The sequence below is a fragment of the Patella vulgata genome, chromosome 6 (genome assembly GCF_932274485.2).
Source record: "Patella vulgata chromosome 6, xgPatVulg1.2, whole genome shotgun sequence".
NCBI lineage: Eukaryota > Metazoa > Mollusca > Gastropoda > Patellidae > Patella > Patella vulgata.
The window spans coordinates 12,329,830-12,357,339 of NC_065884.2; the positions used below are offsets into that span (position 1 = coordinate 12,329,830).

The 27,510-nt window shown below is 37.9% G+C and overlaps 1 protein-coding gene across 2 annotated transcripts in view; it reads right to left on the bottom strand.

Moving 5' to 3' along the window:
* Positions 1-27,510, bottom strand: part of LOC130013177 (uncharacterized) — a 120,585-nt gene that overhangs the window by 14,754 nt on the left and 78,321 nt on the right. For both annotated transcript variants that reach the window (XM_056101877.1, XM_056101876.1), the window contains 2 exons: positions 16,863-17,281; positions 8,187-8,240 (listed from right to left, as the gene is read on the bottom strand). In XM_056101877.1, coding sequence (XP_055957852.1) covers positions 8,187-8,240; positions 16,863-17,281 — 473 coding nt within the window. The remainder of the gene's footprint in view (positions 1-8,186; positions 8,241-16,862; positions 17,282-27,510) is intronic.

Sequence of the window (27,510 nt, forward strand, 5' to 3'; positions counted from 1 at the left end):
CGTAGGGCCGCTATCCGGCAAACTCTTCCCCAAAGCACAATGTCCGCCTTCTTTTAGCCCAATCGGTGAAGAGTAGTAGGACGTTAAAACCCATTCCATTTATATATTATATATTTATGTAGAATTACCATTACGACCTCTGTCTTATAACGATTACATAACCAACAGTCATAACCATTTGACCTTATAATCCATACTCTTATCGAACACAACTGTCTCTATTAATCGTATCTGACAATACGCCTAACATTATTTAACTCCCCGTCTTAAACCTGATCCGACAACTAGCTGGCCTCTAACCGAATCTGAGAATAGGCATTAGTGAAATCGTATTGGAAAACTATATTGAAGCTAATTCTATAAGAACTTATCAACCAATACGATTTAAAAATTAATTATGTTATGATGATTATGTCAGATGCTACGCATAGAAGGACAGCAGACATCGCGTGAATCAGCATAAAAAAGGCAAAAGAAAACACAACGCAAGCGTCGCAAGATTATACCAAAATCAAATCACAGCTAGGAGAGAAAGGGAGAGAAAGGGGGTTAACGTCTACTCGAAACAAACCATGTAATTTCGGGACAAACATTTCTTCAAGTTTATTTCAATAATTCACTTGCACAGTGGGTGTGGAAACAGAGGCGACTTCACCCCTCGTCACGTACAAGCTAGGAATTGAAACCACGCCAATTACAGTTGGAAAGCCATTTCCTGTAGAGAATCAAAACTTTACCCTTTTACATATTCCTTTATTGTGGTATGAAAATCCGATAGTATAAGTATACTTCAACTCAAGCAGCACAGACCGAAAAGACCCGAGAATCTTAGAGCTTAGATCATAATCATATCCGCCATTAGTGAAATTAAATGAAATAGAGTTTATCGTCCGACTATTCTGCTCCTACTGGGCTAATGATGACGGACATACGCCATGCAGTGTGCTGTGAGGGAAATTGTTCTCGGACAGCGGCGCTACAGTCTACTTTTATTTCGAATTCCAACTGTCAAGGGTTCTTTTATGTGCACACCAATGTGTACATGGGATCTCGGTATTTCGTCCCATCTGAACGACTATACGTTGTCCCTTGCCAGGCCCCCCGTCCTACATCACTGATAAGGGAAATCATGACGGAAAAAGCCGATGAACTCTCTCAGCCAACGCAGGGATCGAACACGGGACCTTCAGGTTAGCAAGCCAACGTCCTACCCACTAAGCCACCGTGGCTCCTTACCTTTAGTACTATTATGGTTCGTATCATTATTAACAGAAGATTGACAATAATCATTAAAGATAGAGTGTAATTATTTTTATTGTACATACAAAGCTATAATTTATATCCTTATTTAGCTATTTTATAATCAGTTATCACGAGTTAGCATGTCATAAGCTATAAATATGAAGATGATGTAGTGCCTTATTACACGTTTATTATCTATTTCAAGATGAAAATTATACCCTAACACTCGTGAAGCTACTTGCTAGTTAAAATCGCATTTACAACGATCTACTTATAAATAATAATTTCGTTGTACTATTGTATTGGTATAAGTTGTTACTTTTTATTGGTATAATAAGTTGTACCTTTTTATTTGTATAAGTTGTACCGTTTTATTGGTATAACGTGTACCTTTTTATTGGTATAACTTGCATTCTTTTTTTATTGGAACCAGTAGTTGTACTTTCATTCGTACCAATTGTATTTTCCATTTGCACCAATTGTAGTTTGTATGTGAGCAAGTTGTACTTCTGTATTGCCACCGGTGATACTTTTGTATTCGCACGCACGTTCTAAATTTGTATTGGTACTAGTTGTATTTTTGTATTGTTACCAGTTGTACATTTGTATTGGTACCACTTGTACATTTGTATTGGTACCAGTTGTAATTTTGTATTGGTACCAGTTGTTTTGTTGTATTGGTATTATTTGTATATTTGTATCAATATCAAGGTGTACTTTTGTATTTGCATTTAGTTCTACTTTGTATTGGTACCAGTTGTACTTTTGTATTGGTAACAGCTGTACTGTTGTATTGGTTTCAGTTGTATATTTGTATTGATATCAAGATTGACTTTTAAATTGGTACCAGTTGTATTTTGTATTGGTACAAGATTTGCTATTCAATTAGTTGTACTTCGTATTGATATCAAAATGTACTTTTGAATTGGTACCAGTTGTACTTTTGTATTGCTACCGGTTGTGCTATTGTATTTTTATCTACTTTCAACCGAAATATAAATGTAAAGCTGTCACAATGAGGGGATGATCCGTTATTTGTAAGGTTTCGTATCTGATTAAGCATTATGGGCAATGGTTATTTTATGCTCCCATGTATGCTACAATGTGAGGAGGTTGGGTGGGTGTGCTTCAATTTCTATCATTGACATATAATTTCATGTGATGAATTAGTCTCAGTCATCCAGAACCTATTAGTCTTCAAACGGCGAAGTTTTGGGGCTATTTACCTCCCTCATTACACTTATCTGAACGGAAACAAAAAAGACCAGATTATCTAGCCAATGACCTAGGTAGGCTCAAATGTTGACAATTCATTCAGAATAATTTTCGTCTGAATGATACAGGCTCAGATAAAAAGAAACAGTCGGGAACTCTGCTGTAAAACCATGACGTGATTTAAGCCACAAGACATCTCGTCCCGGACCAACTGATCGCTTGTCCGTTCTGTTTAGTTTTCTCTTTACTTAAAATCTAAAGTATAGATAGTAATAATACTGATTATCATTCAACCAGACATAGATTGGTTGAGAAGCTTATGATTACTCGACAAGACAGAACGGAAGATATAACAATGTACACACATATTTAAAGTGGTATTACTGGACACTGATTAAGATAAAACACTATAAGGACCTCCATTACAGGGTAGATGGTGTATGTGTGGGTGTGTGTAGTGTGGGTGTGGTGGGTGTGTGTGGGGGGCTGACTGATTTAATGTTTGCGCTTCAGCTCATAGGGTCTGTCAAATGCAGCAGCTGGTGGGTTTTCTTGCCTTAGATGACAAGGAGTTTGGTCTCATGTCCAATCTCGTGTGTTTTCTTAAAGACCCTTACGCGTAGGCGAATTATTAGTATAATACTGTACCATATGTTAGTCCCTAAATGACATAGATTGGGTCGAGTGGACATTAAACCCCACGTGTCTCTCAGTCTCTCCGACTAGACAACAGCCACCCCACCCAGCCACTTATATATCCCTTTAATTTTATTAATGTGACATCTGATACAAAAACAGATTAAATGGAATATTACATTTTAAAAAAGAATGTTCGATAAATTTAATGCGGTTCAGTTCCGAAACGAGAAAACGGTAGTCACGGTTTAGGGGAGATATAAATGGGGTTTAACGTCCACTCAACACAAACTATGTCATTTTGGGACTAACATATGGTTCAATTTTATTTCAGTAATTCGCTTGCGCGTAGGGTTCTTTAGCAGTTGGAGGAAATCGGAGGACACGGAGAAAACCCACGAGGTTCCCACGTACAACCGGGGAATCGAAACCATGCCAGTTGACTCAATGACAGACCTTATGATAATCATTCGGCCACCCCCCCTCCCCCGATTACATTTAAAAACGTTACATTCATTTGGTTTAAGTTTGCTATGTACACCCCTTTTTTTTATCATGAACAATGCTACGCATCTTTACTTTTCAGTAATACAATCCCCTGTTAGGTGGCTAAATTACACTGTCTGGCAAAATAATCATAGGAAAACTCGTGTAGAATGGACTAAACAGGTGCAAACGACTGCCATTCAATTTGGACTGTTCGCATATTTCACCTAACATTATTGATTAGAAATTAAATTAAACGAATTAAAAAATGAATGTAAATCACTTTATATACACTCATAGCGCATTATTATGTGCTTGTAGGCCCACTGTCGTCTGTTTCAAGGTCCGGGCAGAACAGTAGGATGTTAAACCCTCTATCATTTCATTTAAGGTTCCAAAGAATAGGACTATGCGCGCTTTAAGAATTCCTAAAAGCTCAATTATACAATAGCTAAACTTTTTTACTATTCGGAAGAGGAACACGGATTTCGTGATTGATGGATATAATGTAATTTATTCTTCTGAAAAACCTTTACATTAGTCTAGAAACTAGACAGTATATTTTTAGAGGTGTCATATTTGGTTCATAGCTACACTTCTGTCTGTGACATGTGTACTACTCGGTCAATACTTCCAAGGTTCATTATATTCTCCAAAGACGAAGCTAGTGCTAACGGTATAGCTATCGGTTTAAATCGTATTAACACAAGACTCTTTTTGATAACAATATTTTTTTTTAGTTTTAGAACATAGTGGCTTCTCGCTAAATACCACTCAAATAACCGTCTCATATGCAATGGTGGCAGGCGATAATATAAACCCAGCCCATTTAAAGCGTGAATGAAAAGTGTGTGTGTTTGTGTGAGAGAGAGAGAGCGAGAGAGAGAGAGAGAGAGATGGTGTTTAACGTCCACTCGACACAAACTAGGTCATTTCGGGACTAACATGTGGTTTAATTTTATTTCAATAATTCGTTTGCGCGTAGGGGTCTTTAGCAGTGGGAGGAAACCGGAAGACCCGGAGAAAACCCACGAGGTTGGACAGACGACCCTTCTCCTTGTCACGTACAACCGGGGATTCGAAACGAAAAATGACTAGTAAATGTAGGAACCGTCTATCTCTATACTATGATGATTAGCAACCGGGGATTCGAAACCACGCCAGTTGACTCAATGACATGAATGAAAAGTAGAAGGATCACTTTTTAAACCAAATGGGCTATTTTATGACTAGAAATAGATAGTACCATATTCTAAATTTTATTCATTCACATAACCCACCAAAAGGCATTAAAATCTTTTACCGGAATAACAAAATGTAATTAAACATGATCAGTGGAACGAGTCTAGATCTGTGAGTCATTCGTTTTTCTGACATTATGTCATTTTTACTTACACTGAGAAATAAATTACATTACTGCGCTCCACGGTTTTTAAAGTAAAGTGAATACAGTTCATACTTCACAGATAAATATTGATCAAGGTTTTTAGCGATTTGTTGATAAATGAAGTTTAATGTAGATATGCGTTCTATATATTGTATTACTAATGTCATTTAGTCGAGTGTTTGTTAAAATGGGTTAAATTCTACAGGGAATATTCAACTCTTTTTTATCACCTCTGATGAATAACAAAAAAAGATTTAAAGAGAAAGAGGCAGCAGCCAGAAGTGGTGTATTTTTCATCATGGTTTATTATACAACACAATATAGTTCTACGGATAACAATCACTATATTAAACCTTTTAAATACCCCTGGACCCATTAGTTTGTACATGATTGTATTTATTGACTATCACAGTTCCTTGAAAAAATTTAGTGCAAAATGATATATTAATGTGGGGACATCCCTGGACAGCCCTTGTCTGCTATATCACTTCGGTGGAATTGGACGTAAAATGGACAGACAGGCCGAGCCAGTCTGAAACTGATTTTCCTTAGACCACAAGATATGTGAATGACTTTCCGTATTATAGGATCATTTATTATTTCGTGTAAGTACCACTTGTTGTGCACGTGCCGGGACGGTCTAAGTACTAAAGGGTTAAAATGTAAATGTAGTTTAATATAATTTATCAGGACAATTAACATAAATTAATAATCGGGCATGGCTCTATTGATTTAGTTCACGCATTAAGCACACACAGCGCCATCTACTTCATACTTCGAGAATAGCATGGCCGCAATGACCAAAAACTAGCAATCTGATTAAAATACAGATCTATATTTCGTTTCGTTTTTTTTTATACTTTCGATGACCTACACTACATGAAGATCTGACAAGTTATAGCGATAGGTCACGTCAGGGGTCAAAAGACCGACTTATGACATTTTGACGTCAGACATTTGATTAACTAATCAGCATTGATGTTACTAGTGTTATTACCCACAGTTCCGTGAAAAACACGCCTAAAGCTCGCCGTAACAGACCGTTTCATTGACTTATCCCTGACACCATTCAGAACACAGTTAAATAACAAGTCTTCCAGATCCAAGTGTAGTAAAGAAAAGTTAAACGAACTTTTGAACTATAAAAACGAAACGAAATAGGATCTTTGTTTTAACCAGATTGAAAAATTAGTATACTGTTTTGTAATGCTGCCCTATTCCTGTTAATATCTGGTTTACACAAAGGCGCTAATAAAATCATTTTAATTTTTATTAAATAAAAGCAGAATATATACTTATAAAAATTCTCGAATTACACTTAGTTTTTTTTGACTAAAATCGTCGATTTAGGACTTAAAATGTCGGTCAACTAGCTTAGCATCTGTTTTAAGGAGAAAGTGATAGTCATGTTTACTTTATTCGTCGTTGTTAACTTTAGTTGTCAACTATGATAGTCTACGGGCGTCAAATGTCTTCCGAAGATTTTCATCTAACAAAACGTCCCAAAACAAACCCATAAAACATAAAATTTATGATTTCCTTAACTGTAGCAAAATATTATCGTTATTTGAATGAATGAAAGAAATGGCGTTTAACTTCCTATTGTTCTGCTCTGACTGGGCTAATGAAGACGGGCATATGCCATACAGTGTGCTATGAGGGAAACTTTGCTTTACTCGAATTTCATCTGCACAGGGTCTCGGTTTTTTGTCCTATCCGGAGTATATCTTGCCAGATTGGGACAACAGCACTGACAAGGGATCTGTGTCTGAACGTACCATTCTTCTAACGGCCAGAAATTATAAAATGATGGATGTAAAGAGTTTATTACATATAATTAGAACATGTTAACCAGTAAAATAGCTGCAATTTGAATGCTGTCGGTATGGCGTAAATTGCAATGGAATGCTTGCACGCTATTCAAAAACCACAAATGGTGGAGGTTAAAAGCAGTTTCTCCTAGGTTCAAATCAGGCATAGAATTTATGACAATAAAAATCATTTTGTTTGTGGGAGTTGGTCGGTGCGGCGGAGTAGACATTTGGTTTTGGTTAGCAATATCAAGGTTTTAAACACTCATTAAATGTATGTTTTGAAGTTTATATGAGAAATACAACCCCTTAAAGTTATATTGTGTCATGAAATATGTATATACTTTAATAATAAAATCAGCTTATTTCAAAATGTATGTAAATAAACTAATAACAGTATATTTAGTGTGATTTCCATATGTCTTATATACATTATAAGAAAACTACATCTGTTATGATAGTATATCGTCTATGTAGTTCGTGCTACATATTTATGTTCATTCCGCTACCTCCGTAAATCATAATATGACTGATCAAACAGAGGTCTGTTATCTTATTTATTTGTAACGTTAAGGTGGGGTTGAACTCTAAATGAACTAATATTTACCCGGATAAAAGGTTATCTATGATATTATCTTAGAGTAACTATGATAGTTCAACTTAGATAGTAGCTTCTCTTACCAGATATACCTTAATGTCGGTTGCATAACACAACGATCTTATATAACCGTTAAAACTACAAACAGATTCAATTAACATCAGGTTGCATGATAGGTGGAAAAAGTGGATTTCTGGAAATGAAACGCTATTTTCACTCTACTTGTAAAATTCCTAAATATTGTCCATCTCCAGATATTCAAAGGTTTGCCGGGCCTATGATTTGTATACTTGTATATAAAATAGAATTGCATGTGCTACGAGAAAGGCAATTTTGCCTGGACAGCGGCCGTACGGCCTGCTTTTATATCGAATTCCAGCTGTCAAGGGTTTTTTACGGGCATGCCAATGTGTGCGCGGGACCTCGGTTTTTCGTCCCAGCAGAACGACAAGACGCATCCGTAGGAACAATATCGGTCAACATCGGGAATGAACCCAGAACAGCCTGGTTAGTGAGCGTGCTCCATGTTGCGAATAACAATAACAACAAGACGCATCTCTAGGAACAATATCGGTCAACATCGGGAATGAACCCAGAACAGCCTGGTTAGTGAGCGTGCTCCATGTTGCGAATAGCAATAACAACAAGACGCATCTCTAGGAACAATAGCAATAACAACAAGACGCATCTCTAGGAACAATATCGGTCAACATCGGGAATGAACCCAGGACAACGTGGTTAGTGAGCGTGCTGCCTATTGCTAATAGCAAGAACGTGTTAATAAAATAAATGTATTATATAGTCTACCTACTTCAAGCTTACGATGAAAAAATGGTTTTCCTGCACAGATCGTCTTTAAAATAGTCTGAAAAAACAATATTTTAGAACATTAGACAAATCTACTGGTTTTATAAACTACAATTGTTCAAACAGAGAAGAGTTTAAAAATGGTAATTTTTATTCGGAAGCACTACAAAGCACTTCTAAGTCATCAACGTTCCAACGTCCTTAAAACTTTCCACAAAATGTAACACTTGTAAAGGGAAGTTTCAGTGGGATTTGAAATCTAATGTAATTGAATCAAAATTTGGCTTATTAATAATGTTATCTATAATTTGAAGATTTCTTGATTAACCTCTCAGCGGTATTTGAACCAATTTAATGTACTTTGTAGCTTAGACCCTCTAGATGAGAATTTCAATATTGAGTGAGATAAAAAAAATCCCCCGATATCCAATTTGCTTGATTGTGTTACGACCCTTTAGAATTTTGTATATAACACGGCATATTTAAAAGGAAATACAATTGCTAATCATCATAGTATAGAGATAGACGGTTCCTACATTTACTAGTCATTTTTGGTTTCGATTCCCCGGTTGTACGTGACAAGGTGTAGGGTCGCCTGTCCAACCTCGTAGGTTTTCTCCGGGTCCTCCGATTTTCTCCCACAGCTAAAGACCCCACGCGCAAGCGAATTATTGAAATAAAATTGAACCATATGTTAGTCCCAAAATCGCCGAGTTTGTGTCGAGTGGACGTTAAACCCCATTTCTCTCTCTCTTTCTTTATTAGCCTTTTTTCTGCCCAGTAGAAGATTTGAAAAAAGACTCACATTTCAAATAGGGAATAGTGCGGCAGGTGATGAGAGCAAAAGAGATATTGTAAGCACGAATAAAAAAAAAAGTAGACGCACTTGTTAAACCCAATGATAATGGACAGTTGCGTTTTGCGTTTATCCAATGGGTTGGTAACTATACCGGGGGCGTTAATTTGAAATTCGGCATTTAAAGCTCTACTACAAATTATCCCTTCAGCTAACAAGTAGTGACGGACGTTGTAAACGCGGTAGGATATATTCTTAGCCTAGAACACCTGGTATCATATCTCTACCGAGTAGTTCCCATAGGTAACATACTTTGTTGTACTTTTGCATGTACTTTTTACACCAGCTCCTACATTATTATCCAATAGCTATGCCTAATATCAGAGCTAGTATTATGAATATAATTATATAAAATTATGCATCTAAAATAGCATGGATACCACATTTAGAGCAAAAGACATCAAAAGCGTTAAACGACCGTGAGCTCAAATTTAATTTGTTGGGGTCTGTTTTCGTTGTTTTCGGTTTATTTACATTTATGAGATATAAATTGTGTTACTTTGCTGTGGTGTTTATATAGCCAACTGATTCCATATCAAACTTCACAGAGAATTATTGATCAAGGTGTTTAGCGACTCGTAGATAAATGAAGTTTAATGTAAACATGTGTTTTGTATATTGTATTAATAATGCCATTTACAGAGTTGGTTAAAATTCAGTTACAATCTAAAGGGAATATTCAATGTTTTCCTATTATGTACGATAATAAAAACAAACAATTGAAAGAGTTAAAGAGAGGTAAGTAACAGAAATTAGTCATGTCTTTTCAGACATGGTTTAATTTATATACAATTAAAACACATAAAGAGTCGTCAAATTTGTTCTGTTAACCACATTTGAGTATGTTGTATATATATATATATATACAATACGATACGTAATATGGGCACAAAATTGCATTTGCGACAATCGAGACAATTTGTAAAGAATGGACCTCCTAAATGGAACGATATAAAAATAATGGATTCTAGTTTTAAACGGTATAGATAGAGAAATGGGTTTAACATAAAACAAAAATAGGTCTAACACATGATTCAATTTTATTTCAATAATTCGCTTGTGCGTAGGGGATTTTAGCAGGTGGGGGGGGGGGTTTGAATCCGAAGAACCTGGAGAAAACCCCCCGAGGTTGGACAGGTAACCCTACCCGTTTTCACGTGATTTATAGCTGGAATACAATTGCAAATCATTGACATATCAGAGGGAAACGGGCCTGCATTTACTATCAGTTTTACACACCATTTATATCAGTAGCATGCAATAGGTCCAAAGATAGATTATTGCAGTATTTCAAACTTAAGTCTAGTTGTGTTTAACTCTTCAGTGTCATTCAATCGGAAAACCGAATTTCTAGGACCAAGTATTCAAAAATATCTATTACATTTCATGGTACAGTTATATTTACACTAATAATAACGTATTGCACTGCGATAACTGTGATTTATTAGCTGTCTGTGTAGCAGAACACTTTTCTAGACATATCCATCTAAACCAGAGGCATTGAATGTGTCCCCCGCTAGAGGTATTCCCCAAGACGACAATAAAAGAGAAATAAAACAACAATAAAGTCTGTTTTCAAAAGAAAACTGATATTGGATGAAGTTTTGAAATAGGGTTTTTATATTCGAATGACTGACAACTGATATTGATCTATTATTTCCAGATACTCTTGATTTAATCAAATCAAAGGGAGTTAAAGATCATGATGTAGGTTTGCAAGATTTTATAATCGGTCAAGGGTCATAACTCTTGACAATAATATTTGGAATTTGTTGAAAATCAATATACTTCTTTATCTCATATTACTACTTAGTCGCTAGAGTATCCAGTGAGTAATTGTAGACGCCGGAACGTCGGGCGAACAGACAGGGGCCACATTTCACGTTATGACCTCGTGTAAAATGTACGCGCACACCTTTGGGACCAAACACAGCTTGCACATTGCCGGGCTCCTGAATCAGTACCTGATGGAGGTGTTGTTGCATATGTCACACCCGTACCCCGGGAGCCCTGAATCCCTTATCCCTAATGACTACCTACCTACGGTGACTTGTGATAATGACCTCAAGGGATGTACAAACTTCCAGTGGTATACATGCAGTAAATAACTGATTATACGTCAGAGAAATTTTTGTCTCCTTTTGATCTTTGTTTGTTTCTTAATATTGCTTTTAGTTATATCAAAAATAATATTTGTTCCCTAACTAGCTCAGAGCAACGAGGAGGGCGGGAAGTGTTCTCGGGGGTGCTTTAAAATTAATGGACATGTATATCTATGGTCGACAATTATTTTACAGGGGGGGGGGGGGAGTTGCGCCCTCCCTAGGTACGAGCCTGACTGTGAGGGGGTTGGATGGTCGAATCGTTGGCGCGTGCGCGCTGTATCATAAGGTCGGTCATTGAGTCAACTGGCGTGGTTTCCATTCCCCGGTTGTACGTGACAAGGAGTAGGGCAGTTTGGCCAAGCTCGTGGGATGTCTCCAGGTCCTCCGGTTTCCTCCCACTGCTAAAGACCTCTACGCGCAAGCGAATTATTGAAATAGAATTGAACCATATGCTAGTCCCGATATGACGTTAACCCCCACCCCCTCTTCCCCCCCCCCCTAAACTGTGACTACCTTTTTCTCGTTTCGTGGACATTGGAACTGAACCGTATTGAATTTATCGAACATTCACATGTGTCAGGTTTATAGTAATGCTTTTCTTGCGATTTTATTTTGCGTTAATGGGTGATTATATCTGCGCAACAGTGAATGTTTTGGTTGGATTGTAGGAGCAAATTGCATATCAAACAAGTCACTAGATGAATGCTTTCGTTGTTTCAAACATAATTCTCCAATTTATACTCCCTGAGATCAGATTTCTTAAACAGAAATAAATCCCCAGATAGCATTAAGTCCTCGGTTTTTACCATGTTTCGGATAGCGTAATTCTTTATACTGTCAGTAAAATCTGTGGTTTTTTAGCCTTAACTATATAAAATAAACATAAAGCAGCAGAACTTGTAACAAATGTTTACATCGTGACATAACCCAGAAACTGTCTGATTAAGATGGATATATGGTATTCAGATTTTGGGTTTTCAAATTCTATCAAATTCTGATCAGATTATAATAATACTTTGGTTGTTATATATAATTTGTAAAAAATAGATGTAAGGGACAAATATTCAATCTCGGATTGGCCCATAAAATTTATTGTTTTACTTTACTTGGTGATTGCTAACTCATTAGGTACATCGCGCCGGGGTCCATGAAGACCCAGGGAAGGGGAAGGGGGTATAAATATCCATTTATTTTATTTACGCCGGTTTTGGTGCCACAGTACCCACCATTTCGATCCCCGGTGCCCTACCCTGGCGATGTAGGAGTAAAGTGAAAGGCGGGGGTGGGGGATAATGTCTTCCTCCGGCACATAAAAATTATCCCTGCGGCCCTAATTAGGTCAGTTCATCGGGATTTCCCAGGATGGTTCGCCTTGTCAGTGGTGCAGGACGGAGGGCCTAATAAGGACAGCTTTATAGTCGTTCGGATGGAACGAAAATCCAAGGGCCCGTGTACACAATGGCGTGTACGTAAAAGATCCATTGGCAATTGAAATTTGATATAAGAATGATCGTAGCGCCGCTGTCCTTAAAACCATATTTTATTTCATTTCATTTCCTAATTAGGTCTAATAAAATCGACACGGTTTAGTATTTGTAACCTAACAAAATATCTTCTGTGAGTCATTCCTAAAATGAAAATTAGAAAAAAAAATGATTATATGTTAATCTTCGTATTAACGGAAAGCTATTTATTGAATTTTCTCAAATGGAATATGATTCTTTAAAATCACCCGAGAAATATCTGGTTTGGGTTAATAATAGCTTTACCGTTACACAGTACCCTTGTGACTATAAACACCAATGAAATTAATCGCAGAGAGAATTTACACAAACACGGACATGCTTTTAACAAAATTTGATTATACAAGAAAACAAAAACATAAAATACCCTCCAAGGTCTGATCGTGTGGATATAAACTGTGCAATATTTCTATGTTTATTAGATGATGATCGTACAGGGACAGCTGTTGATGTACAGTGAGGGTTGAGTTATGGTCACAGCGGGGTTATAATATTATTATAATGTATCTTATGGGACTACTAGTTAAACGTTACCGATACAGATAACTTTTGGTCCAGAGAGGACTTCACGCTTGGTGAACGGGTGTGTGTGGGGTGGGGTGGGGGGGGGCTCAATTCACCCTGCTTGCACAAAGAATATTTTTCTTTCTCCTTCATTCATGTAAGAAACAAACGTTCGAAGCATTTCCGTTTTGGCTTGACTCCACTCTAAACTTATACACGTATGGACCTAAATGAGTAGCAATCTTATCCCAGAGCTTCTGATTTGGTCAAATTCTTGGGTAATCCCCAAGACCTCCTATCCAATTTGACGTTGTATCCATGTTGGACCTCTTGCCGTCCAAATTCCTTAACATGTCCCTGTTGATTTGTGTTTCTGTTGTTATTAATTAATAAAGAACTGGTATAATAGTTAAAAACTAGATAATGTAAAGGGAATTTGCTGAAAATTTCAGTCAAATTGATCCATCCTGAATTTTGGGCCTAGCCTCGACCATCATTACTAAAGTCGGTACGATAAAAAACATAAGTCTCGATTATCCACGTTTTGATTTAACCGAAGCAGCAGACCGTGTTCTAATCCAGTAAATATCGCAGGCTAGCGATGCCATCGATAGTTGATTATGGTCTGGATAAGTTCATTAATGTCTAATTAATAATTTAGATAACATTTCAAGTCTAAATAAAGACCCGCAATTGGCAGATTTAACTCTTGCATAATGTATGTTTAATTCAATACTGCGAACTGTTTTTTGTTACATAAATAATAGAATAGCAAAATGACGGCACACACACGTTTCAATTGACGTCACACACACGTTTCCAGATTGGAAAAGCCCCCAATGTATTTTTTATTTGATATAATTGTCAGATTCCATTAAAACCTAACTTGCATGCATACCGCATTCGGTAGTCCCTGGGGAGACCCACGTAGCAAGAGGGGCGATGAATTGCCGAGGATTTTAAATATACGGTGTAAAATTAATCATAAAATGTGAAACGCAATAAAAACTGCAGTAGGATAGATTTTTTGTATTTGGTATGGCTGAATGGTTTAACACGTGTGTATTAGATCAAGGTCTGCCATAGAGTCAACAAGTGGCGTGTTTTCGATTCCCGGCTACAGTCAAGTATCGTGTTTTCGATTCCCCGCTACAGTCAAGCGGCGTGTTTTCGACTCCCCGCTTGTCCCTGACAGCGAGAAGAGTCGTCTGTCCAACCTCGTGGATTTTCTTTAGGTCCTCGTTTTTTTTCCATTGCTAAAGAGTCCTAGACACTATCCTTACCAGCGCCCCCCCCCCCCCCGCCCAATCCTGCAACGTTGACAAATTCAGGATCGAATCCCGGACGTTCTGGTTAGCAAGTCAGCGCTATGCTCACTGAGCCACCGCGGCTTCTTCGACCATGGGCCGAAACAAAGAGTTGTTTTAGACTAAATACTAAATATTTAACAATCACGAAGTTTTATAAACGGGGGTGGATTTGTTAACCACTAATAACTACTAAATATCAACAAGCACGAAGTTGTTGAAAGTGTTAAAGTAACTGTACTGGTAACATCTGGAAGATTGGATAATAATTCCATCGTCTAGTATAGCATCCCCGGGGATTTGGGGTAATACCCATAATCAACTGATAATACAATTATACAGAGATAATATATTAGTATAATTAATTCGATTCGCTTCGTGTTAATTTTGTGCGGTGGCCCAGGGAGTAAGACGTTGGCTCAATAACCTGGACGTTTCGGGTTCGATCCCGGTGTTGGCAGAGTTCATCTTGATTTTCCGGTGTGGTTCTTCCTTGGTAGTGGTGCAGGACGGAAGGTCTGGCAAGAGACAACGTATACCCAGTCAGTGCAAACAGTAGGACGTTAAACCTCATTTCCTTTTGTTAATTTGTCTTTTTCTATCAAGAGCCTTTCCTGTGATCTCACCAATGAACTTAATATTATCAATTTGCCTTTTAACTATAATTTTAGTTACTTTCACACTGTACCAATTCGAGAAAGAACTCTAAAACATGATTCCTAATCAAAATTTCTTCGGCATTCGATTTTGGATTTTATCCATGCAACGACCATCTAAGGTGATTAGCATTATTTTTTTTTAAATTACCATCTAGGTTGAAATACTTTCATGTAGTCAGACAATGATTGGTATCTTTACACTGATACTCTCGGATTAAAATTAAATGGTATTTATTTCGTTTTTTATGCTTTCACGTTATTCCGGTTTCCCCCACTGCTAAAAAGCCCTACGCGCAAGCGAATTGTTGAAATAAATTTGAACCACGTGTAAGTCCCGAAATGACCTAGTATGTATCGAGTGGACGTTAAACCCATCTCTCTCTCTCTCTCTCTCTCTCTCTCTCTCTCTCTCTCTCCCATCCAATCACGCCAAAACATCGTTCACTGATTTATGTAGAAATTGGATGAGCAGCGCTAGAAGACCAGTTACTAATTCAAGAAATATTGATACACCGATTTCTTTTGATCGTTATTCTTGTTAATAGATAAATGCAATAAAACGGTATATTTTCAGCTGAATAAAACGTTTATTTCGGTCATCTACGTCAAGTGAAATATTAATAACAGTGGTGATTGCCTGAAATGGCGTTCATCTTGACCAAATGGCGGCCATTTTGGATTTTCACGTGACTAACGGCATTTTTTACGTAAATATCCCAAAAGGCGTCTTCCTGCCAATTATGGTGCTCGTACCACAATCTGGGCGATGTTTAGCTATGTCCAATCTTATGTAATTTAGAAAATCAAAATATAAATAAAGCTACAATTTTAATTAGATTGTCTTGATAAGAATCTGGCGTCTCTTCAAATTAAGTATATGCTGTGGTGTTTTCTGACACATCTGCACATCCAGATATATGAAAGAGTTTGTGTAAGAATTCGCCAGGTTCAAATGGTACCCAAATTAAGAACCCGTCAAGTTTGTAGTGATCGAGAGTATTTCTATCAAGCACCAAGTCCCTCTTTGTAAACCAAAGCGCCCGCAATAATAACAATGTTACCTATTTGAAGTCTAAAAAGAGAGAGAGAGAAATGGGGTTTAACGTCCACTCGACATAAACTAGGTCATTTCGGGACTAACATAATATGGTTTAATTTTATTTCAATAATTCGCTTGCGCGTAGGGGTCTTTAGCAGTAGGCGACCCTACTCCTTGTCACGTACAACCGGGGATTCGAAACCACGCCAGTTGACTCAATGACAGGTCTTATGATACAGCACGCACGTGCTAACTATTCTGCCATCCAACCCCCCTGAAGTCTAAAAGCATAATCTACCGGTTAAATCTCACTAGTGGTACGGGACTCCAGAGGAGGGTAGAAGTAGTGCCGGGTATCCTGACGAGACACCTATATTATACAGTGCATAATCAAAACATGTTTATCATTTAGAAATTAAGAGAGAGAGAGAGAGAGAGAGAGAGAGAGGGACAAGGGGGGGGGGGTGTTAACGTTCACTCGACACAAACTTGGTAATGTCGGGAATAACATAATGTTTAATTTTATTTCAATAATTATGGGTCTTAAGCAGGAGGTTAGGTTAGGTTGTCACGTACAAGCGGGAAATCGAGACCACGTCACTTGACTCAATGACAGACCTTCTGACAGACCCTCCCCCCTCCCCTCATCCGCCCTTAGAAATTTAAAAGTGTGTAGCCTATACTTACCTCAATCACCAATATAGCTAATATTGTAATACTGGCCAAGTGGAATGCATGGGCTATGTCATCTTCAACACTATGTCTGTGCGCTCCCATAACAACACTGTGCTTTACACCAACTGAATGAGTTTGCATTTTATTATCAATACTATAATTTCCACTTCCTGTACCGACGTCATATCCGTTATTATAGGACACTGAATCACGGCGCCTGCGTGACGAAGACGCCTGACCTGCATGTTCTGATGTATCGTTGTTTAAAGTTGTTGCATTATGAGAATAGTAATTCCAATGTATTTTAGAATCAAGTATTTTCATGAATATCACACGTATTTCTACCTCCACGTCCACTATATCTTGAGGATACTGCCTATGGAGTCCTGATATAAATCCCTCCATTTCAGTTTTACTTGACTGTAACGTATCTGAAATACCAAAAAGATAATTTATATTTTAAAACAAAATAAAGAGGTCAAATTGGCATGTTTGTGGGCTCTTGGACAACCAAGTAGTGCTGACATTGTATTTATACACCTGACCCATTCCGGTGGATATATCCACGACTGTTATTATTTTGTTTTGGCGTACTTTGAATCTGATTGCCCATTAGGATTGATGTTACTATATTTTATTCTGTAAATACGTGTCATGTTTTGTTGTACGTTTAGGCCGATGTTACTATATTTTATTCTGTAAATACGTGTCATGTTTTGATGTACGTTTAGGCCGAAGATATTATATTTTATTCTGTAAATACGTGTCATGTTTTGATGTACGTTTAGGCCGATGTTACTATATTTTATTCTGTAAATACGTGTCATGTTTTGGTGTACGTTTAGACCGAAGATATTAGAGACTTTTAGCAAGCGGAATTTTACCATCCGTATCACGTATCCGTATGTATACGTGATACGTTGCGTCAATGCAGTTTTTGAGTTTTGGCAGATTTTCGCGTCGCGTACGTTTGCATCGCTGAGCCGAGCTTAGTTCTATTACAGCATGATGGCAGATATCTACCAAGGTCACCATCAGTACTAGTCAAGTGCCTAGCCTGCAATTTCTCGGTGCGAGTGAAGTCGCTCGATATTAAAAAAAAATTAATGTTGACATTGGTTATACTTATGTATCATTTCAGAAAGTTTAGATTTTTAAGATCCCACCTCCCTAAATTTAGCACGTAGATCAACCAGCATGCAGACAGACGGGAAAAGTATGAAAATCCCATCAAAAATAAAGATTAAATTCCAGTCTTTATCATGGTTAAATCACATCAAATATACACCTTCGTGTTCTAGGATACACATAGATTCATAAAAAACGCTATGATACAACATTTCAGCGTCTAAAAGTAGCAAAAAAAGACAGTAAAAAGACGACAATGTTATACGGACCTTTTCCGTATGAAAACTGTTCGATACGTGCTGCCGTATCCGTGTTCCGTATCACGTATGAGAAATACACACACATTGATGACGTCACACGCAAAATCTATACGGATACGGACCAAGAATTTACGCTTGCCAAAAGTCTCTATTATATTTTATCCTGTAAATACGTGTCATGTTTTGGTGTACGTTTAGACCGAAGATATTATATTTTATTCTGTAAATACGTGTCATGTTTTGATGTACGTTTAGGCCGAAGATACTATATCGTATTCTGTAAATACGTGTCATGTTTTGGTGTACGTTTAGGCCGACGATAATATATTTTATTCTGTAAATACGTGTCATGTTTTGATGTACGTTTAGGCTGACGATAATATATCTTACATGTATTTTATAAAAGTACGTGACACGTTTAGGATAATGGTACATGTACCATATTTTTTTCTGTACGAACAATTAGGATCGACGGCACTATATTTTATTCTGTAAAAGTACGTGACACCTTTAGGATCGACGGCACTATATTTTATTATGTAAGTACGTGACATGTTTGTTGTACCTTTGGGTCGATCATACTATATTTTATTATACTATGCAAGTCTGCACATTCGTAAATGCCTTGTTTTCGTGTACATTTATGACTGTGTTTATTCTATAAGTACGTGGCATTTCTATTGTACATTTAGGATAGACGGTACCAAGTCTGTAAATACGTGACATGTTTTATTGCACATTTAGGTTAATGGTACTATATTCTGTAACGTGCTTTGTTGTGCCCTTGGGATAAATGATACCATATTTTATTCTATAAGTCTTAAAGTACGTAACGTGCTGTTTTGTACAATTAAACTATATTTTATTCTAACTTAGATTAACGCCCACGTTAAATATTGTGTTTGTCATCTTTTAATCACTCCAAAGTATTTATCTATATCTTAAATCGGTACTGGTTTTAAGCCATTACCTTGTGTTCTCCAGATTACATCTCTGATTCAACTTAGGTTGAATGAACGTTTAATAGTAAGTGCAGGTGAAAAGCACCACACATAAACAATTATACCCAGTTATTTAACATTTTATGTGAGCATTTCGCATGAACATCTTGGTATAAAACATTGCTACATTTCTTTTAAAGATACATTATAGCAGATTAGATAAAGTAAAGAATTGGCAGCTCCCGCGATAACAGTTTAAGAAACTAGATAATGTAAAGGGGATATGCTGAAAATTGTAGTCAAATTACTTCACTCGGAGCTGAGAAAACCGCATTTTAAAAACACTATAGCCTCGATTGTCATTGTTAATGCTGTACCGATAATAAAGAAAGTCTCGATTATCCATTTTTGAGGTTAATCATCAATGGGCGTTTAACAGCAGATCGGATTCAAATCTAATGAAAATCAGACACATAAGATGGCATCGAGAGTTGATTATGTTCTTGTCATGTTAATTTAATGTCTAATTAATAGTTTATATAACATTTCAGGCGTAAAAAAATACCTGCAATAGGCAGATTTAGCTCTTGTATAATGCATGTTTAATAAATATATATACTATTCAAAAAAAGTAGGGGATATTTGATTTTGGGGGCATAATACTAAAATATGCAAATGACTACGAAAAAAGTCACTATAGAACCTAACAGAAGAAACATTTCCAGTTACATGTGACGCCCAAACGCACCAATAGCTACCGCATGGAATGCAGGTGATGCTTGGGATCATCATGGGGGTCCAACCCAAGATTTGCACGACTCTGACTTTGAATGTTACAGTCATTGTGGCATTGAATTCCAGGGTGGAAACATCAGTTTAATTGTTTTAGTGACCAGAAAACAAATTTTGATATGCGTCGGCTTACCCAAAATGAAAGGTTACGTGCCCTTGGCATGCTACAGATCGGCACAACACAGGCGGTTGTGGCGCGGACGATGAATGTTTCTCAGTCTGTCATAAGCAGGCTATGGTCCAGATACCGTGATACACAATCTGTACAGGACAGACCACGCTCAGGTCGACCAAGGGCGACAACGCAAGCCCAGGATCGATTTATCCGTACCTTGGCCTTGAGAAATCGTGTGATCACAGCAAATCAGATCAGCGCTCGTCTTCAAACAGACACTGGTGTGAGAGTGAGTGGCCAGATGATTCGGAATCGACTGCATAGGGGTCACCTTCGCGCCCGACGTCCTCGCGTGATCCCTTGTTTGAGAGATCATCACATTCAGGCAAGACGTCGTTGGTGTAGGGATCGTCAACACTGGGATAATCGACGCTGGAGCAATGTGATGTTTTCAGATGAGTCAAGGTTCACTGTTGATTTTTTGGACAGACGTAGGAGGGTGTGGCGTCGTCGAAACGAGCGCTTCCAAGACGTAAACGTCATCAGACATGATCGATTTGGGGGTGGTTCTGTTATGGTGTGGGGAGGCATCACTGTTGCTGGAAGAACGGCTTTACATGTTGTTGCAGGGCGTGTTACAGGCCAGTACTACCGGGACAACATCTTGGCAGTCCATGTTGTGCCGTTCGCACGACGTCATGGCCGCCGTTTCATCTTCCAGGATGACAACGCAAGATGTCACAGGGCCAGGATCGTTACAGGTTACCTCCAACAACAGAACATCACCACATTACCTTGGCCAGCACTGAGTCCCGACCTCTCCCCCATCGAGCATGTCTGGGACATGCTTGGACAGAGGTTACGTCAACGTCAACAACGTCCTGCCAATGTCCAAGAACTTGCTGCTGCGTTGCAACAGGAATGGGACAATCTGGACCAAAATGACCTTAGACGTCTCATTAGGAGTATGCCACGTCGGATCAATGCTTGTTTGGCAAACAGAGGAGGATTTACCCGTTACTGACCTGGTTGTGATGCTGTGGTAACTTTGCTGTTTGACACCGGGTATCATTTTACCCTTATAATGGTCAGTCTGTGCCTTACTTAGTCTAACGATCATTTGGAATAAATCGATGAATGTGAACTTCATTTCATTTTGTCATTTGTTTCTTCGTCAGTTTCATTAGGTGACTTTAATAACACATAAAAATCAAATATCCCCTACTTTTTTTGAATAGTATATAACATACAATATACATATACCGTGCTATTATTAAAGACGGGTTTGTCAATTTATATTGAGATGACATGTTTCAGGCTATTAGGTTATTACTAGAAGTAAGTAAAAGAACATGTCTTGCAGGCGAGGAAATTACTGGGAAAAGTTCCGTTTACAGCTATAACAAATCCCGTGTATTCATAAGTTTTTTTAATGTTTTTTTTGGATATGATTGATGGAAATACATTTCGTAATATTTGATCACAAAGGCAACCATATAATAAATTCCCCCGCGTGGCTAGTGGGCAAAACCCAGTTACAAAGCAACCTGTTTTTTTATACAGTAATACAAAATTAGTTCTAATTGAAGGGACCATTGAGACTTTGTAAGGAGTTGTTGTAAGTAGAAGGACTATGTTAGCTCAAAGTATTAAAGCGTGATTGATTGGTTCTTTCTACAGCGACAAACCGATAAATACACCGATCGATACGTTTAACAAATAATTTCTAAAAACTTTATTCAAACCTTTAATTGATCTGAAATTAGCTATTTGTGCCAAGGTAAATTTGTTTAACGTTAAGTACGATCTGTTCGGCGTTGCAATATAAAAGGCAACACTATGTAAGTGCAAACCCATTAATTTCCGTAGCTCTTAGCCTGTCAGACGCTATTCAGTTACTGTGATAGCAACCTGACAGGATACATTTTACTAGTTCTCTAGACATTGTTAGTTAACTTCAATCACTGAATTAGAAAAAAAATAGGTTTTTAGAGTTTAAGTGGAAACACTGATGAAATGTGTATGAATCGTGTATGTATTATACTACTCATGAATAAAGCCAATATTTTTAATGTACAATTGATTAGTTAACCGTTGTTGCTCAGAATGGCTCTACACTAAAGTAGAAATAGTGTTAATTTATGAAAACCAGCCACTTCCAGTCTCTGCAATATATGGAATGGATCTTAACTTTCTATTAAATCATCTACAAACTTTTTGAATCTTATAAACTTCCACGTTTCTCATATACAACGTTTGAAACAATCTGATTAAAACACATTTCCTATTTCGTTTCGTTTTTTTAAAGTTCAAAATTTCGTTTTACTTGTCTTCACAACACTAGGATCTAGAAGAGTTGTTGTATAACAGGCGTTCTAGTTGGTGTGAGGAATTAGCCAATGAAACGGTCTGTTACGGCGAATTCTTGGTGTACTCTGCACGGAACTCTGGGTAAACCACTAGAAGCGTCAACGCTGAGTGATTAATCAATGTCTGACGTCATAGGGCCAAAAGCCGCTCGTATGACCCCTGACTCGACTTCCCAGTACAATTGGTCAGATCTTCAAGTAGTATAGGCCATCGAAAGCATAAAAAACGAAATGAAATATAGATCTGTATTTAAATCAGACTGCGTTTGAAAACTCTTATTCTTCAATTGGTTAGCATCTAAATAATTTTTGTTTTTAATAAGTGGCGTTATAAAGCGATAAACAATGGATTTTATTCAAGAATATTTCACGTACCATTGCTTAAACGGTTAGAATTTCTAAATTAATACCCAGATGCAACAATTTGTATGATTAAAGGCTGAGCAATGACGACAAATTGCCTCAAAATACCTGAATGATCTCTTACAATCCTGTGGGGTTGGATGGCCGAATGGCCGAATGGTTAGCACGTACGCGCTGTATCATAAGGCCTGTCATTGAGTCAACTGGCGTGATTTAGAATCCCTGGTTGTACGTGACAAGGAGTAGGGTCGCCTGTCCAACCTATGCGCAAGCGAATTATTGAAATAAACAATTAAACCATATGTTAGTCCCGAAATGACCTAGTTTGTGTCGAGTGGACGTTAAACCCCATTTCTCTCTCCCCCCCCCTCTCTCTCTCTCTCTCTCTTACAACCCTACACACCTGCAAGGACCTTAAGATCTGTAGATAAGAAACCCCATTTATCTCTCTCTCTGTCCTACAACCTTACACTACTGCAAGGACCTTAAGATCTGTAGATAAGAAACTCCTTGTAGTGTCTAAGTCTAAAACAGCCCGTTTTGTTCAAAGGACCTTTTCCCACCCAGCCCCAACAGAGTGGAATGATCTGCCACTGGAAATAAAGAACTCCCCAGATATTGTTGTGTTTAGGTCCAGACGTAAAATCTTTTTGTTTAAGAAAGCATTCACTTTATGACAGTTGTGATCGTTTTTTGGACGGCGCTTTGACCATGCTCATGCATGGATATTGCGCAATATAAATAGACTAATATTAATATAAATAGACTATTACTTTAAATAAATGAAACAGGGTTTAACGCTTGAGCCATCTGGGCTAATGAAGACGAGCATAAGTCGCACAGCGAGGGAAATTTTGCCCGGAAAATGGGGCTATGTCCTAATCTGATTTAGAATTCCAACTGTCAAGGGTTCTGTTACCCGAACGTGTACCCGTGACCTCGTTTTCTTCGTCTCATCCTAACGACTAGACACTGTCCTTGTCAGGCCCCCCAGGTGAAACCACGCTGGAAAACAATTCCTGGGAACGTTTCTCTATCAACGCCAGCATCGAACCCTGGGGCCTGTTTCACTAAGATAAAATCCAAATTTTAGTAATTTGATTGGATAATATTAGATTGATTTTAGTGCTTAGCCAATCAAAATTGAAGTATCTACTAAAATTTTGATTTCATCTTTAGTTAAGACCCTGGACTAGCGCTTTACTTACTGAAACACCGTGGTGCCTCCACTTTAAATGAAACGTAAAGCCAACCAAGAACTAATAATTAAATCTGGGTGTATTTGTTTCCAAAAAATAAAACTTGTTTAATCTTAACCATCTGATAATTTCCAGTAATATGAAACGTGTCTAGATTGTGTTTATTTTAATTCTTAACTGTTTCGAGTAACACTATAAAAAAACAGATTTAAAACATCTAACAAGCGTCATAACAAATCTGTTTATTTTTAATGTTGTAACATTGATTGGTTCAAGTAATAGATATTTGCTATGAAATGAAATGAAATGAAATGGGGGTTAACGTCCTACTGTTCTGCTCCTAAACTGGGCTAATGAAGACGGGCATACGCCATACAGTGTGCTATGAGCGAAATTTTGCCCGGCCTACTCTTATATCGACCAACTGCCAAGGGATTTTTACGTGCACGCCAATATGTACACGGGACCTCGGTTTTACGTCCCATCCGAACGACTAGACAACAGTTTCTGTCTTTGCCAGGCCCTCCGTCCTGCATCACTGACAAAGGGAAACCACGCCGGAAAATCTGGATGAACTTTCTCGGCCAATGCAGGGATCGAACACACGACCTCCAGGCTAGCGAGCCAGCGTCTTACCCCCTTAGCCACGTGATCCCCCGATATTTGCTAAAATGTTATATCTTTTAATGGGACAGTCTTAATTACAACAGGAGCCCCGTTTGCTCGGTGTCTAAGGGTCATTCTGAGAAAGGCGTCGGACTCGATCCCGGTGTTGTCCGAAAAGGTTACCCAGGATTTTCCAGTCTGTATTCTCTTACGGTGGCTCCGTGAAGTAGGACGTTGGTTCGCTACCTAGAGTTCCCGTGGTCGATCCCTGCGCTGGCCGAGGAAATTCATCGGATTTTTCCGGCGTGGTCCCTCCTTGTCGATGATGCATAACCGAGGGCCTGGGAAAGGACAATGTATAGTTGTTCGAATGGTACGAGAAACCGAGTTTCCGTGTACACATTGACGTGCACTTAAAAGATCTCTTGCCAGTTGGAATTCAAAATAAGAGTACGCTGTTGCACTGCTGTTTGGGAAAAATTTCCCACATAGAACACTGTATGGCGTGTGCCAGTCTTCATTATCCCAGTTGGAGCAGAACAGTAGGTCATTCAACCCGGTTTCATTCATTTCCTTTGTCAGTGTAAAGCCAGGCGCAGACGGGCAACTTTTTCGAGTAACTTTCAGGCAACAGTGAAATCGCTGGTCGTTGAAAGAAAAAATCGCTCGTCTGCGCCAACGGGCAACAAACTTTCTCAGCCAATGCAGGGATCGAACACGCGAGCTCCAGGCTAGCGAGCGAACGTTTTACCCACTTAGCCATTTGGCTCCCCAGTATGTTAAGAAAGCGCTCAAATATCGTAATAAGATGCACAGGAATCTTTTGTTTTTAAAATAAAATTAAAGTGAAGTTGACGCCTCATAAAATCCCCCATTACTTTGAATTTTAAGTAAAAAGATATGAGCACTATCTCACTAACACAGGTAAAGCTTGTTGAATATCTGGTTTATTTAGACATTTGGCAATTAAATGTCCACTTTTTTCTTTCTTTTTCTTGTGTGTGTTGTTTTGTTTTCGTTTATTTATCTTCTGCATTTTTAAAACCTTTTTATTCGCATCTATTTTCTTTTTAGGAGATAATTAGGAGATAGAGGAGAATCAAATTCTAAGATAAGACACATGCAGTCGATTTATTATAAAACTCTTTAAAACATCTAGTTTGCTTGTTTCGCAATAATTTTTTGTTATCAATTGAAATGGGTTTCTGCTATCTTTGGTCGCTTTATCACAACCGCTCTTTAATCATCCACGGCACAGGTATTAACAAACATAATAGATAAAAATAACTGGGTCAATTCTAAAGTAATTTTATATATATTTTTTTTAACATAGACTCGTTTTACGGGCATGGTATGCTAGTATTGAACAAAATATACTTTTTTATTTTTTTTATTTATTTTATTCTATTATTTTATTATAGTTACAGGTTTGTCGGTATTTAGTGTGTTTTTGGTATAATTATGATAGTTTTTCGGTGTTTTCGGAATATAGAGTCTCGTAGTGTTTTGCGGTATTTTTCGGTGTTTTCGGGTTCATACATACAGTATAGATATTCACAAACAGAACTGATAAAAATAATTGGATAAATTATAAAGTAATTTTATATATTCATTGTTTACAAGCTATTCGTTTAAGGAGTATGGTATGCTAGTATTCCATACAATACAGGTTTTGTTAGTCCGTACAATTAAATTTATTTTTGGGTTAAACATCGACCCACACAAATAAAACTAAAGCGATCTGGTCTGTTGAATCTGTTGAAATTGTGCCACACAACAGTTTACGAATGCAGAGAAACCAACATGTCAAAGTGAGCGCCACAACTCTTCAAGATGACATAAACAAATTGAAGAAGTATCAGAATAAATGAAATGAAATGGGGTTTTACATCCTACTGTTCTGTCCCGACTAGGCTATCGAAGAAGGGCATAAGCTAAACAGTGTACACCAGGGAAATTGGGCTCGAACAGCGGCACTACGACCTATGGAATTCCAACTGCCAAGGGATCTTTTACGTAAACCCCAATTTGTACACGGCTCTTCGGTTTTTCGTCCCATCCTAACGACTATACATTGTCCCTTGCCAGGCACTGCATCACTATGTAGTATAATTGCCCAGCAACCCACAACAGAATATGTTATTATTTTGAGACTAAAATAATATATGGTAAGTTTCGGTGGGGTGTCAGCGCCACGTTTCCATCTACTTCCAACATACAAGAATTTTTTAACGATATGGATTTGCAAGAGATGTCGACATTTCAACCTGAATTAATAATACGTCCATTTGTTTTATTTTTTGTTTTGTAAATGGAACTAAATAATAGATTATTATAATTGATTTTATGTGATTTAGTGGTTAAATCTGGCATATAATCATCTTCTTAAATAAATAATAAGGATATTAGATCGCATTTAGATAATCATTTCAATATTTTCTATGCCTTCCTCCGTACAGAGAGCCTAACATTTAAACCGCTGCTGTACGTGAATTGGAGCCACGGTGAGTACAGCACTGGCTCGCCAACCAGGACATTCCTTGTTTGATACTGGTGTTCGATCGAGCGTGGCATGAACAACGTCTAGTCTTCGTTAAATGTCGATCTGCACGTAAAAGAACCATTGGAAGTTCAAATCCGACGATTACTGGGCACACATTATAGCGTATGCTGATCTTCGTTAGTCCGGTCAGTGCAGAAAAGTCGAACGTTAAACACTATTCCATTTCATTTCATGAAGAGTAGTCAGATGTTGAAACCAAATTTGGGTGGGACAGAAATAAATGACGTTCCGTGTACATGTTGGCGTGCACTAAACAGAACCCTTGGCAGTTGGGATTCGACTAAGAGCAGGCTGAAAGCGACTGTCTGGGCAAAATGTCCCATA